This window comes from Heterodontus francisci, chromosome 8, assembly GCF_036365525.1.
Source record: "Heterodontus francisci isolate sHetFra1 chromosome 8, sHetFra1.hap1, whole genome shotgun sequence".
In the NCBI taxonomy this organism is placed as follows: Eukaryota; Metazoa; Chordata; class Chondrichthyes; order Heterodontiformes; family Heterodontidae; genus Heterodontus; species Heterodontus francisci.
The window spans coordinates 87,753,008-87,765,997 of record NC_090378.1 but is presented as its reverse complement, the minus strand read 5'-3'; the positions used below and the strand labels follow the sequence as shown (position 1 = coordinate 87,765,997).

Genomic DNA, 12,990 nt, shown 5'->3' with positions numbered 1-12,990 from the left:
TTTGAATTGTCGTGGACAAGTGGTAGGGAGCAACAACAAACCCTTGGGAATTATAAACTGAAGTTCCAACATGCCAGTAAATTTCATATCACTTATTTCTTTTGGTGTGAAGCTGGCCTTACTGCTGCCATGAATTAATCATTTTTATGATCTTAAATCTCATTCTAGTGAGCACATTCAAGTATCTGAATAAAGCACGTTTAAATGCCAGCACAGAGAATATTCTTGTCCTTCAATCTCCATTTCTTTTAAATCTTAGCAAGAGTCTCACAAAAATGGCTGCTGCAACATCTTGCTGCGGGTGAACATTTTAAAATATTTAGTTTCTGATGTTGAGGGAACAATTCTCATTTTTAACAGGCGGATTAGCCATCTGAAAATTATGGTATGGATTGCTTTTTCTTCCTTCAAGATTAGGGAAATATTTAAGCAGTTTTACAAAAACCCACTTTGACCATGAAATTGGAAGTTTACATGCAGTGAACAGTCCACCTCTCTATTACACAGTCAGATTGAACTGCTCTGGATGTGTGCAAAGTGTCAGCAACAAGGTTATTGGGTGAAATGCAATTTTATGACAATCTTTTTACTTTAAAAAAAAAATACAGATGAATCAATAGTACTAGCTCGTCGTAACTTTCTTCCAATACGTCAAACTCCAGCACAACTGCGCCAACAGTGATTCTTTCATGCACGTTCACGTGTCTAACAAAGACAGCATACTTCCAACTGAAACAAGCAACAAGATGGTATCGCTCTCTCTGACCCATCCGATGCCTCTACCAAAACCAATAGCACCCAGATTTTGCAAAATGAACAGTTTTCCTCCCATAAAGACAAAGCAGAATATTGCAAATGCTTATATCTGTGTACCAGTCGCAAATTCCAGCACAGCTTCAACATCAGTGACACCTGCACCAGACTCACGTATGTTTGTTAAGAACAGCTAGGACCTTAGTTTAGGCATTATCAACATGAAAGACATTACTATGATCTCTTGTTACTAATATCAGCAACAATCCCCAGGAAGATGGAGTCGATATTTGCTATTGAAATGGTGGGAGCAGTAAGCTAGCTTTTCATCTGATGAATACCAACATTGTTTAACTTTATCCTGTTTTTAAGGGAGAAATGGGTTAACAAATACATTAGCTGGTTAACAGTGTGGAAGATTATAGAATTATAGAATGATGCAGCCTAGAAGGAGACCATTCGGCCCATCGTGCCTGTGCCAACTCTTTGGTACAGCTATCCAATTAATCCCACTCCCCAGTAATTTTTTTTCCCTTCAAGTATTTATCCAGTTCTGTTTTGAATGTCACTATTGCATCTGTTTCCACTGCCCTTTCAGGCAGTGCACCCCAGGTCAAAACAACTTGCTCTGTAAAGAAATGTTAGATCATTTGCCAATCAGCTTAAATCTGTGTCCTCTGGTTACTGACACTTCTGCCAGACGAGTGTGGAATTGATTCCTTTTTTTGGTTGTGGGATACTGCTCTACTGTTCTATGACGATGACTCAATGATTGCTGCCAGAGTTTTAAAGCCAGATAGAGCTTTTATCTACATGAATCAAAATGTAGCAGCTATTACTGTGGTCTTAAGGCTTGCCCTCATCAGGATGTGACATTATCAGTGGCTTTGAATGAAAAGAATAATCAAAGCTTTCTTGCTTAGTGTAATACTGAGCTGCACAGAACAGGTGGACCCCAGGCTCAGTTTCTGTCCTGAGAGTTCTCAGCTGAGGACATCGTAGTGAAGCTACAATTGACCTGGTACAGGGGAAGAAATCTTCTCTTCTTCTTTGGCCTCCTTGTCTCGAGATTCAATGGGTAAGCACCTAGAGGTGATCAGTGGTTTGTGGAGCAGTGCCTGGAGTGGCTATAAAGGCCAATTCTAGAGTGAAAGACTCTTCCATAGGCGCTGCAGATAAAATTGGTTGTCGGGGCTGCTACACAGTTGGCTCCCCCCTTGCACCTCTGTCTTTTTTCCTACCAACTGCTGTCTCTTCGACTCGCCACTCTTTAGCCCCGCCTTTATGGCTGTCCGCCAGCTCTGGCGATCACTGGCAACTGACTCCCACGACTTGTGGTCAATGTCACAGGACTTCATGTCGCGTTTGCAGAGGCGTTTAAAGCGGAGACATGGACGGCCGGTGGGTCTAATACCAGTGACGAGCTCGCTGTACAATGTGTCCATGGGGATCCTGCCATCTTCCATGCAGCTCACATGGCCAAGCCATCTCAAGCGCCGCTGGCTCAGTAGGGTGTATATGCTGGGGATGTTGGCCACCTCGAGGACTTCTGCATTGGAGATACGGTCCTGCCACCTGATGCCAAGGATTCTCTGGAGGCAGCGAAGATGGAATGAGTTGAAATGTCGCTCTTGGCTGACATGCGTTGTCCAGGCCTCACTGCTGTAGAGCAAGGTACTGAGGCCACAGCCTTGAAACACTCGGACTTTTGTGTTCCGTGTCAGTGCGCCATTTTCCCACACCCTCTTGGCCAGTCTGGACATAGCAGTGGACGCCTTTCCCATGCGCTTGTTGATTTCTGCATCGAGAGACATGTTACTGGTAATAGTTGAGCCTAGGTAGGTGAACCACTTCCAGAGCATGGTCGCCAATATTAATGGCTGGAGCATTTCTGACATCCTGTCCCATGATGTTCGTTTTCTTGAGGCTGATGGTTAGGCCAAATTCGTTGCAGACAGCCGCAATCCTGTCGATGAGTCTCTGCAGACACTCTTCAGTGTGGGATGTTAATGCAGCATCGTCAGCAAAGAGGAGTGCCCTGATGAGGACTTTCCTTACTTTGGTCTTCGCTCTTAGACGGGCAAGGTTGAACAACCTGCCATCTGATCTTGTGTGGAGGAAAATTCCTTCTGAAGACTTGAACGCATGTGAGAACAGCAGTGAGAAGAAGATCCCAAACAGTGTAGGTGTGAGAACACAACCCTGTTTAATGCCACTCAGGATCAGAAAGGGGTCTGATGAGGCATCACTATGCTGAATTGTGCCTTTCATATTGTCATTAAATGAGGTGATGATACTTAGTAGCTTTGGTGGACATCCGATCTTTGCTAGTAGTCTGAAGAGACCACGTCTGCTGACGAGGTCAAAGGCTTTGGTGAGATCTATGAAAGCAACATAGAGGGGCATCTGTTGTTCGTGGCATTTCTCCTGTAGCTGGCGAAGGGAGAACAGCATGTCAATGGTGGATCTCTCTGCTCGAAAGCCGCACTGTGCCTCAGGGTAGACAAGGTCAGCCAGCTTCTGGAGTCTGTTTAATACGACTCGAGCAAAGACTTTCCCCACTATGCTGAGCAGGGAGATTCCACGGTAGTTGTTGCAGTCACCGTGGTCACCCTTGTTCTTATAGAGGGTGATGATATTGGCATCGCGCGTGTTCTGTGGTGCTGCTCCCTCATCCCAGGCAAAGCTGAGAGTATAGCAGGCTTGGCACTCTTGATTATTTCAGGGGTAATGCCATCTTTTCCAGGGGCTTTTCCACTGGCTAGAGAATCAATGGCATCACTGAGTTCAGATTTTGTTGGCTGTTCGTCCAGCGAGTTAACATCTGTGGCACTGAAAGTAGCCAGAAGCGCTGCGCAAAGAATAGCCAGAGCTGTGCAAATGACTACTGGCAACACCTATGCAGTCATATTCAGCTGGCCTCAGACACTGGAAACATCAGAGGAATGTATGATGGCATTAAGAGATCTTTTGGGCCAACCATCAAGAAGATCTCCCCCCCCTCAAGTCTAAATCAGGGGACATGATCACTGACCAACGCAAGTAAATGGACCGCTGAGTGGACCACTACCTAGAACTGTACTCCAGGGAAAATGTTGTCACTGAGACCGCCCTCAATGCAGCCCAGTCTCTGCCAGTCATGGATGAGCTGGAGGAACAGCCAACAAAAAGGGGAAGAAATAATCATCCAAAATACCCACTTGTCATCCCTGTTGTAAATCTATGCATGTAAATGATGTGTAATGACTGATCAGCCTCAATGTTGTCTACACTCACCACACTCAGGCTAACACATTAAAAAAAAAAGTTGGGTGAGGGCCTCATGACCCTTTGGAACCATATTCCACCATGAATTATCACCGTTTTCAGAAGAGTTGTAAGGGAAAAAAATGAAGTGAATTTTCAATAGCATACAGCTACTGATAGAATTAATGTGTGTGGGTGTTATTGATTCTCTTGAAAAAAAAACTGAAATAAGTACTATATATGGAAGATTTTAGCTCAAATATGAATGTATTTCATATGCAGTGAACATACTAGCATGTTGCTGGACCAAGTTCATCAAGATTCATTTAAAGTATTTTAATAGCAGCTTGTCCTGTCTCAAAGCAATTTAGTTTGAAATTATAGTGGGAATGGAAGGTTCCCCACATCACAAAACAAGTGGGTTGATAGTGTTTGGGTTAAAGGGCACATATTACCAATACAGTTTAAATCTACACTTCAAAACTGTCCACAGAGACACTGCACTTTCTCATTTTGGTCTTACCATAAGTGTCAAATCTTTACAAAATGAACACTTCCAATTCTTTTTTTTTTAACAAACTTTATCAAGCGTGACATTTTTGTTAACCACATCACATTGCTTTAAAAAAAGTTATAAAATTGAAGGGGCTTGGTTCCCTTGCATTATAACAAGTACTATCTTTGGATATTAGTGTATGAAACTGCCCATTTCTTGTTCATGCATCTGTTATTAAACTGAAGCTGAGTAACAGATGATGCTCATCCTGATTAAAAAGGTGAATAATTTGAAGATCAGTATTTGGTGTGTGAGTATAAAAGGATAGGTGATTTTTTTAATGCATTTTTAGTTCCAAATTTTCAGTTCTTTTAATCTCATCCTACAGCAGAAAACCAGATTGTAACAATCACCAACTGCAGCATGGCGTCCATGTCAGTGTCTCTTGTATCCTGCACTCATGTACCAACTTCATGTATATTTATCACAATCAGCTGATATCCTAGTTTAAGCTGCTTCCCCTGTGAAAACAGCTGCATCTCCAGTGACTGCAAAACTGCTGTTACCAGTGTCAACAGTAGCCAGCTTTCACACATGGGTGCTGGAGTGGTAGGGGGAAGGGGGATGAGTGATGTTTGCTTTTGTGGTAATTGGGAGCTGCGGCTTGGCTTTCCATCTGGTGGTATTTATGAAAGTGCAATTTCTAATGTACTCCGTGTTTATTGGAGTGGCATTAGGAAAAAAGAATGGGAGAGTGAACATGTTGGTGTATTCGAAGAACTATCAAGGCACGAATCCCAAGGGAGGAAAATCTGGGCTGAATGCCTTGTTACAGATCAGACACTTGTAATAGGGGTAGATTTACTCTCCGTGTAGCTACTGGATCTTTTAGCAGAAGCTTAAATTAATGGCTGCTGTAACATTGAATAGTTTAGTTTACAGTCGAATGAACAGATTATACAAATGATTTTGGAGGAATTTCTCTCACAGGGAGTGATGAAATGTGGAAGTCACTGTTACGTGGAGTAGATAGCATTGATGCATTTAAGGGGAGACTTGATGCATCCTGTAGATGAAGGGAAAACGGGGATAATGGGGGAAGGGCGGGAAGAGCTGTTTAGAGAGGGAGGGGCTTGGGTGAAGGATAAACGATGGCAGAGACCACTTGGGTCAAATGTTGCTGCGCTGCAGATCCGATGTACTTTGATGTAATATTAAATATCCACTGGAAATTCAAATTATAACTGAAATGACTTTACCACTCACAAAACTAACAGGACTCCTTATGTTGCCCAAGTCACTGTGACAAAACCTCTCAGAAAGATTATCTCCTTCCTGGACGATAACATTGATCTAGACTCTGTTTTTAAATTGCAATTCAAAGCAGCTCAATTCGGAGCAAATCTGAGAAGGTAGCCCATTTTCCCAATGCACAATAAAATCTACACTTCCTTTGAACTAGTTTAGAAAAGTTACTGGTATGAAGTTCATCATTGTGATGCAGTCTGGCAACTTTTTTGTTACATTCAGAATAGTTTTGGATTGTGCTGAGAGTTTTCCTCTTCCAGCAGATCACTCATCACTCGCACCCTCTGGCATGGCTTCACCAGCAGTGACTACTCCACTCACAGCAGGTTCAAGTACGTCTGTAAAGACTCCTCATTTTCATATTGAAACGGTTGTCGCCTGATACCTGATTTTGAAAACTGAATAGATTTATCCCTTTTTCTTAAGGAACTTTTATTAGCTGAATGTTCTTTCGCAACATCCCCATTGTCTTGATGTAGTTTGGATCTCTCTTTACAATGTGAATAAAATATTCTCTACAGCCTATACGCTTCAACAAGTGTTGGGACAAAACGCCAACAGGATGAAGCTAAATTTATACTTTCCTTAAACTAGTCTAGAGAAACATCAGTTATGTTATTACTTTCAAGACATTCACTGCTATAATACACCTCTTAATGTTATAGTCAGTGTAAATGATCGATGATATTATGTTTATATTTTCAGTTGTGGTATGCATCATTATTCACTCTTTGGTCTTCCAGCAAATCACTCATCACTCACACTCTCCAGCAGAGCTCCAACAACAGCGACTACATCATTCACAGCAGGTTCAAGTAACCCCACAAACATTCTTCACCTTCTTGTTTTGGTATCAAAATGGTTCCAACCGTAAGGCCCTCGATGTATCAATTCTGTCTGATTTTCGCTGAATTGAGTTTTATGAACAAACTTTATCCCTAAACTTTCTTAACAAACTTCATCAGCTGCAGCTATTTATAACATTGTCATTGTTATTTAACTGCACATTTTAATGGGCCATTGCTAGACAGCCCACTTGCAATGTAACAATGACAATGGCTGTTGCTTTCTTCAGTCCAGTGACTTGCATGTGCCTCTTCATAGGGTGTACGGCTGAGGAGAAATGAATTAGAGACCCATTACACTCAGTCTCTGCCCCATTAGTGCACCATGGATGGGATATTGCAACCTGAAACAGACTGGAGTGTTGCAATTTATGTAAATGTGCAGGAGTCTCAATGCAATGTTTCCTGCATTATTTCCTGTGGCCTGCACACAGACTTCCAGCAGCAAAAAAAAATAACTGGAGAATGGGGGTATTAGAGGTTGCTACCTTGCCCCTTTAGGTTGGACAATCTATAAAGGTGCAGCTAACAACCTCCAGAAACCTTTGGTAAGCTAACTTTGCCATGCAGCTCTGTTGCAGAGCAGTTGACTAAGCTAGTGACCATTTATCTGCTGCTTCTGACAATAATAAGCAGGCTTTGTGCTGCTAGTGACTGTGCTGCAGTCCTTTAAAACCTACAGCTTTATCAATCTTTATCAATGATGTTTATGGACTTGAATCTTCTTCTACACCATCCTTGTTATTTTGAAACATTCAAGTGAGAATGGGGGATGATTTTCAGAAGCTGTCAACTGAGAAATAAGTAGCTGGCAGTTGAAAATCAAGAGGGGCCCTTGGCTGCTCCAGTAATGACCAAAGCCTACCTAATGCAATTTGCAGGCAAGCTTGTAAACGGACAAGCAGCACACCTGTCCAGAAGGCAGCTTAGATATGCATATTGGAATCTTAATGCTGGTTGTAGGACCCCAATTGCAATTTCCAGGTACAAAAGGGTTGAACGTGTACCATTTGTAAAAGGAACCTAATGTGTGACCTAACATCTGATCCTTAAAGGGAGGTCCTGGTGGCCCAATATGTTTTGAGGGGAAAAAGTCTTTTGGGGTCAGGAGGAGCAGGAATGTTCTTCTTTGCTCCACACAAATGCTGTGTCCTGATGCCAGCCCACGTTTGACCCCTTCTGGGATTGGCTACCCTCTGCAAGGCTGAATTGTTGGCCGGGCTCAATGCGTGAATGTCATTGGATTTCCCACCCTCCCACAATTGGCCAGTGGGGTGCCATTAGCTCTCTGGCAGCATTGAAATATAGCCAGACCTGAAAATGATTTGGGCTTCATGATATAGTCTTTGGGCAGATGGCGCGTCTATCCACCAACTTCACACTGTTTCAGGCAAAGGTTTATTCTCCCCATTATGCTGGATTTTTAGAACAGCCTAGATGGTGCATATGTTTGCACTCTTCTGCAAGTTGCTGCTGTCATAATTAAAGCCAGAGAGGAACTTATTTCCACGACTAACCACATATTGTCATTATTATCCCTAAGTACGACATTCCCTCATCTGTGCAAGTTGACTTAGAAAAAAAGCACCCGCAATTTCCCTGATGGCTCAGTCATTCAATGTATTCTGTTGCATGCTACTGAGCCACACAGATAATGTAGTGTCATATTTAGTTCCAGATCAGCACGGAAATAGGAGATCACAAGTGGGGAATATGTGCTGGTACTACAACAGCATTTCATAGGGCCAATTTTCATCTTCAGCTCTAAACGTTTAAGAACATCCTGCCTGATTGCTGTATTGTAAAAGGCATTCAATTCTCTGGTGTAAACTCATTTTCAACATTATTCATGTACTACAAGTGGAGAGATTAGAGAAGCTGGGATTGGTCTCCTTAGAGCACAGAAGGATAAAGGGATCTTTAATAGAGAAGTTCAACACTATGAGGGGTTTTAATAGAGTAAAGCACGAGGGTCCAGGCTAAAGCTAAATCTGCACTTCTCTTAAAAATAGTCTAGACAAATGTCTCTTGTATTATTATTTTCAGGAAGGTGACCAGTATGAAACACATCTTCATGTTATAGACTGTGTAAATGACTGATGATACAGCGTTTAATAATTGTGGTTATGACATTGACATTCACAGTTTTGATCTTCCAGCCGATCACTCATCACTCACACACTCGAGCACTACTCCAACAAAAGTGACTCCTGCACTCACTGCACGTTCAAGTATGTTCATAAAAAAAAATGTCACCCCCTTCCTTGGACGGTAAAATGTTTGCCCTCTTGATATAGATTCTTGATTAACAGTGGAGTCAAAGGCTATAGCAGGAAGACAGAAAAATAGAGTTGAGGCCACAATCAGATCAGCCATGATCTTATAAAATGGCGGAGCAGACTTGAAGGGGCGAATGGCCTACTCCTGCCCCTAATTCGTATGTTCCTATGTACCTAGATGCCAGTTGTTCCTGATTTTTGAAAACTGAATATATTTTTCCCTTTGTCTTCCTTGATGAACTTTTATTGGCTTGATCTTCCTTTGCAACATCCACATTGTTTTGATGCAGTTTGGGTCTCTATTTATAAAGTGAATGGAAAAGTCCTCACCACCCGATAACAAGTAGGATGGTAGAGTCTTGCTACAAAAGCCAATTTTTCCAGGATGAACCTAAATCTACACTTCCCATTAACCTGCCCAGCAAACATCTGTTATTTTATTACTTTTAAGAATTTTACTGGTATGAAGCATGTCTTTGCAAATGACTGATGATATAATGTTGATATATGTGGTAGTGACATACATTGTTATTCACTGTTTGATCTTTCAGCAGATCATTCATCACTCACATCCTCCAGCACAGCTCCAGCAACAGTAACTACTGCACTCACAGCAGGTTCAAGTATGTTCATAAACACTCTTTACCTCCTCATTTTCTACGGTTGTCCCTCTAATGCCTAGCTGGCAATTGTTCCTGATCTTTGAAAACTGAATACTTTTTTCCCTTTGCCTCGATGAATTTTTATTGACTCGAATGTTCTTTTACAACGTGCTCGGCGTTTTGATGCAACTTTGATCTTTGTTAAATAAATGAAATATCCTCTGCAGCTATAAGAAATGGGATGGTATAGTGTTGAAACAAAAGCCAGTTTTTCAGGAGGTAGCTTATTCTACATTTGCCTTAAACCAGTCAGGAGAAATGTCTTATGTTATTGCTTTCAAGAATTTTATGGATATGAAACACGTTCTTATGTTATAGTCTGCGTAAATGACCGATGATAGAATGACCCGGATTTTGCTGTACCAATAAAATGGTGTGGCTGTCAGAGCTCACCATTATTACTTGGTAAAACTGGCAGCAATATCTGGCATCTGCCATTGCGCAGTTAAATACAGAAAAACAGATGCTGCTGTCAGTGATACCCTGCTCCTCCACTGGCTGCGCTGTTGCAGTCTTTGCTGAAAGGAATCTGCACAGAGATCACTGTCATGGTGTGAACTTTGACTAATCAGCCACTATTAACACCCTGAAGACCAATGGAAAAAAAGGATGTGTACTCAGGAGTAAACCTCTCTGGCCCTGAAAAATGATTTTGTGAGAAGTATGGAGTCTCTTTCTGTCAGGATAAATCTAATGTTGCAGATTTTTAAAAAACATCTATTTTTATAGTTTCTCTGTTTTTCTCTTTTATATCTTTCCCTTAATACCATGTGTATGTCCCAGTCTTTATTTTGCTTCTGATATAATGATTTAAACCTGATATTTATTTCCTGATATTTTACCTCATGTATTGCTGTCTGTGAGGATTCATCAACCTGATCGGTTGAACAGCTTCCCAGCACTTTCCCAGCTCTCAGATGACACAGATCTAAAGTAGAGTGCTCCAAATTGAAACAGTACCAGAAGACTAGATATCTGCTGTAACAAACACATTAACAGTCTCTGGGCAACGATGACAGCTTAGTTGCTTACGGTAAACTCCAGGCCATTGTGTTTATAGATGTGGTTATGACATGCATTGTTACTCATAGTATTGCTATTCCAGCAGATCACTCATCACTCACACCCTCCAACACGGCTCCAACAACAGTGACAACTGCACACACAGCAGGTTCAAGTACGTTCATAAAGAGAACTTCACCTCCTTCGTTGGGACAGCAAAATTTTTGCCCCCTTGAAACCTAGCTGCCAATTGTTCCTGATTTTTGAAAAATGAATACATATTTCCCTTTGTCTTTCTTGATGAACTTTTATCAGGTTAAATGCTCTTTTACAACATCCTCATTATTTTGATGCAGTTTGGGTCTCTCATTGTAAAGTGAATGAAACATCCTCACCAGCCTATAACAGGTAGAATGGTAGACAGATGGGACAAAAAGCCAATTTTTCCAGGGTGAAGTTAAATCTACACTTCCCTTTAACCTGCCATGCAAACATCCCTTAAACCAGCATCGGCGGTATTTTGCTTTTATGCAAACATCTGTTATGTTATTACTTTCAGGAATTTTGCTGGTATGAAGCACATCTTCATGTTATAGCCTTTGCAAATGACTGATAGTGACATGCATTGTTATTCACTGATTGGTCTTCCAGCAGATCACTCATCACTCACATCCTCCAGCACAGCTCCAGCAACAGTAACTACTGCACTCACAGCAGGTTCAAGTATGTTCATAAATGCTCTTTACCTCCTCTTTTTCTACCAAAATGGTTGTCCCTCTAATGCCTAGCTGGCAATTGTTTCTGATCTTTGAAAACTGAATACTTTTTCCCCTTTGTCTGCCTCGATGAATTTTTATTGGCTCGAATGTTCTTTTATAACGTGCTCGGTGTTTTGATGCAATTTGGATCTTTCTTTGTAAAATAAATGAAATATCCTCTGCAGCTATAAGAAGCGGGATGGTATAGTGTTGAAACAAAAAGCCAGTTTTTCAGGAGGCAGCTTATTCTACATTTCCCTTAAACCAGTCAGGAGAAATGTCTTACGTTATTGCTTTCAAGAATTTTATGGATATGAAACACGTTCCTATGTTATAGTCTGCGTAAATGACCGATGATAGAATGACCCGGATTTTGCTGTACCAATAAATTGGTGTGGCTGTCAGAGCTCAACATTATTACTTGGTAAAACTGGCAGCAACGTCTGGCATCTGCCATTGCGCAGTTAAATGCAGAAATACAGATGTTGCTGTCAGTGATACCCTGCTCCTCCACTGGCTGCGCTGTTACAGTCTTTGCTGAAAGGAATCTGCACAGAGATCACTGTCATGGTGTGAACTTTGACTAATCAGCCACTATTAACACCCTAAAGATCAATGGAAAAAAACTTGTTTACTCAGGAGTAAATTGGTTTCTAATGGTGTAATAAGTCATAATTACAGCTGAACAACCTCTCTGGCTCTGAAAAATGATCTTGTTAGAAGTGTGGAGTTTCATTCCGTTAGGATAAATCTAATGTTGCAAATTTTTTAAAAAATCTATTTTTATAGTTTCTGTTTTTCTCTTTTATATCTTTCCCTTAATGCCATGTGTATGTCCCAGTCTTTATTTTGCTTCTGATATAATGATTTAAACCTGATTTATATTTCCTGATATTTTACCTCATGTATTACTGTCTGTAAGGATTCATCAACCTGATCGGTTGAACAGTTTCCCATCACCTTCCCTGTTCACAGATGACATAGATCTAAAGTAGAGTGCTCCAAATTGGAACAGATACCAGAAGACTGGATATCTGCTGTAACAAGCACATTAACAGTCTCTGGGCAACAGTACACGTGATGAATGGTGACAACTTAGCAGCTCATAGTAACATCCAGGCCATTGTGTTTATAGATGTGGTTGTGACATGCATTGTTACTCACAGTTTTGCTCTTCCAGCAGATCACTCATCACTCGCACCCTACAGCACGGCTCCAACAACAGTGACAACTGCACTCACAGCAGGTTCAAGTACGTCCATAAAGAGAACTTCACCTCCTTCGTTGGGACAGCAAAATATTTGCCCCCTTGAAAGCTAGCTGCCAATTGTTCCTGATTTTTGAAAGATGAATACATATTTCTTTTGTCTTGCTTGATGAACTTTTATCAGGTTAAATGCTCTTTTACAACATTCTCATTATTTTGATGCGGTTTGGGTCTCTCATTATAAAGTGAATGAAACATCCTCACCATCGTATTACAAGTAGGATGGTAGACAGATGGGACAAAAAGCCAATTTTTCCAGGGTGAAGATAAATCTACACTTCCCTTTAACCTGCCATGCAAACATCTGTTATGTTATTACTTTCAGGAATTTTGCTGGTATGAAGCACATCTTCATGTTATAGCCTTTGCAAATG

The 12,990-nt window shown here is 41.2% G+C and overlaps 1 protein-coding gene across 47 annotated transcripts in view; it reads left to right on the top strand.

Annotated features, from left to right (window-relative positions):
- The window catches only part of ptprc (protein tyrosine phosphatase receptor type C), a 210,050-nt gene that overhangs the window by 111,697 nt on the left and 85,363 nt on the right, over positions 1-12,990 (top strand). For 22 of the 47 annotated variants that reach the window (XM_068037643.1, XM_068037645.1, XM_068037642.1 and 19 more), the window contains exons 3-7: positions 6,064-6,135; positions 9,479-9,550; positions 10,695-10,766; positions 11,243-11,314; positions 12,530-12,601. The exons of 7 other annotated variants lie outside the window; for them this stretch is intronic. In XM_068037643.1, coding sequence (XP_067893744.1) covers positions 6,064-6,135; positions 9,479-9,550; positions 10,695-10,766; positions 11,243-11,314; positions 12,530-12,601 — 360 coding nt within the window. The remainder of the gene's footprint in view (positions 1-6,063; positions 6,136-9,478; positions 9,551-10,694; positions 10,767-11,242; positions 11,315-12,529; positions 12,602-12,990) is intronic. 18 more of the 47 variants (XM_068037660.1, XM_068037649.1, XM_068037683.1 and 15 more) reach the window with 16 other exon arrangements.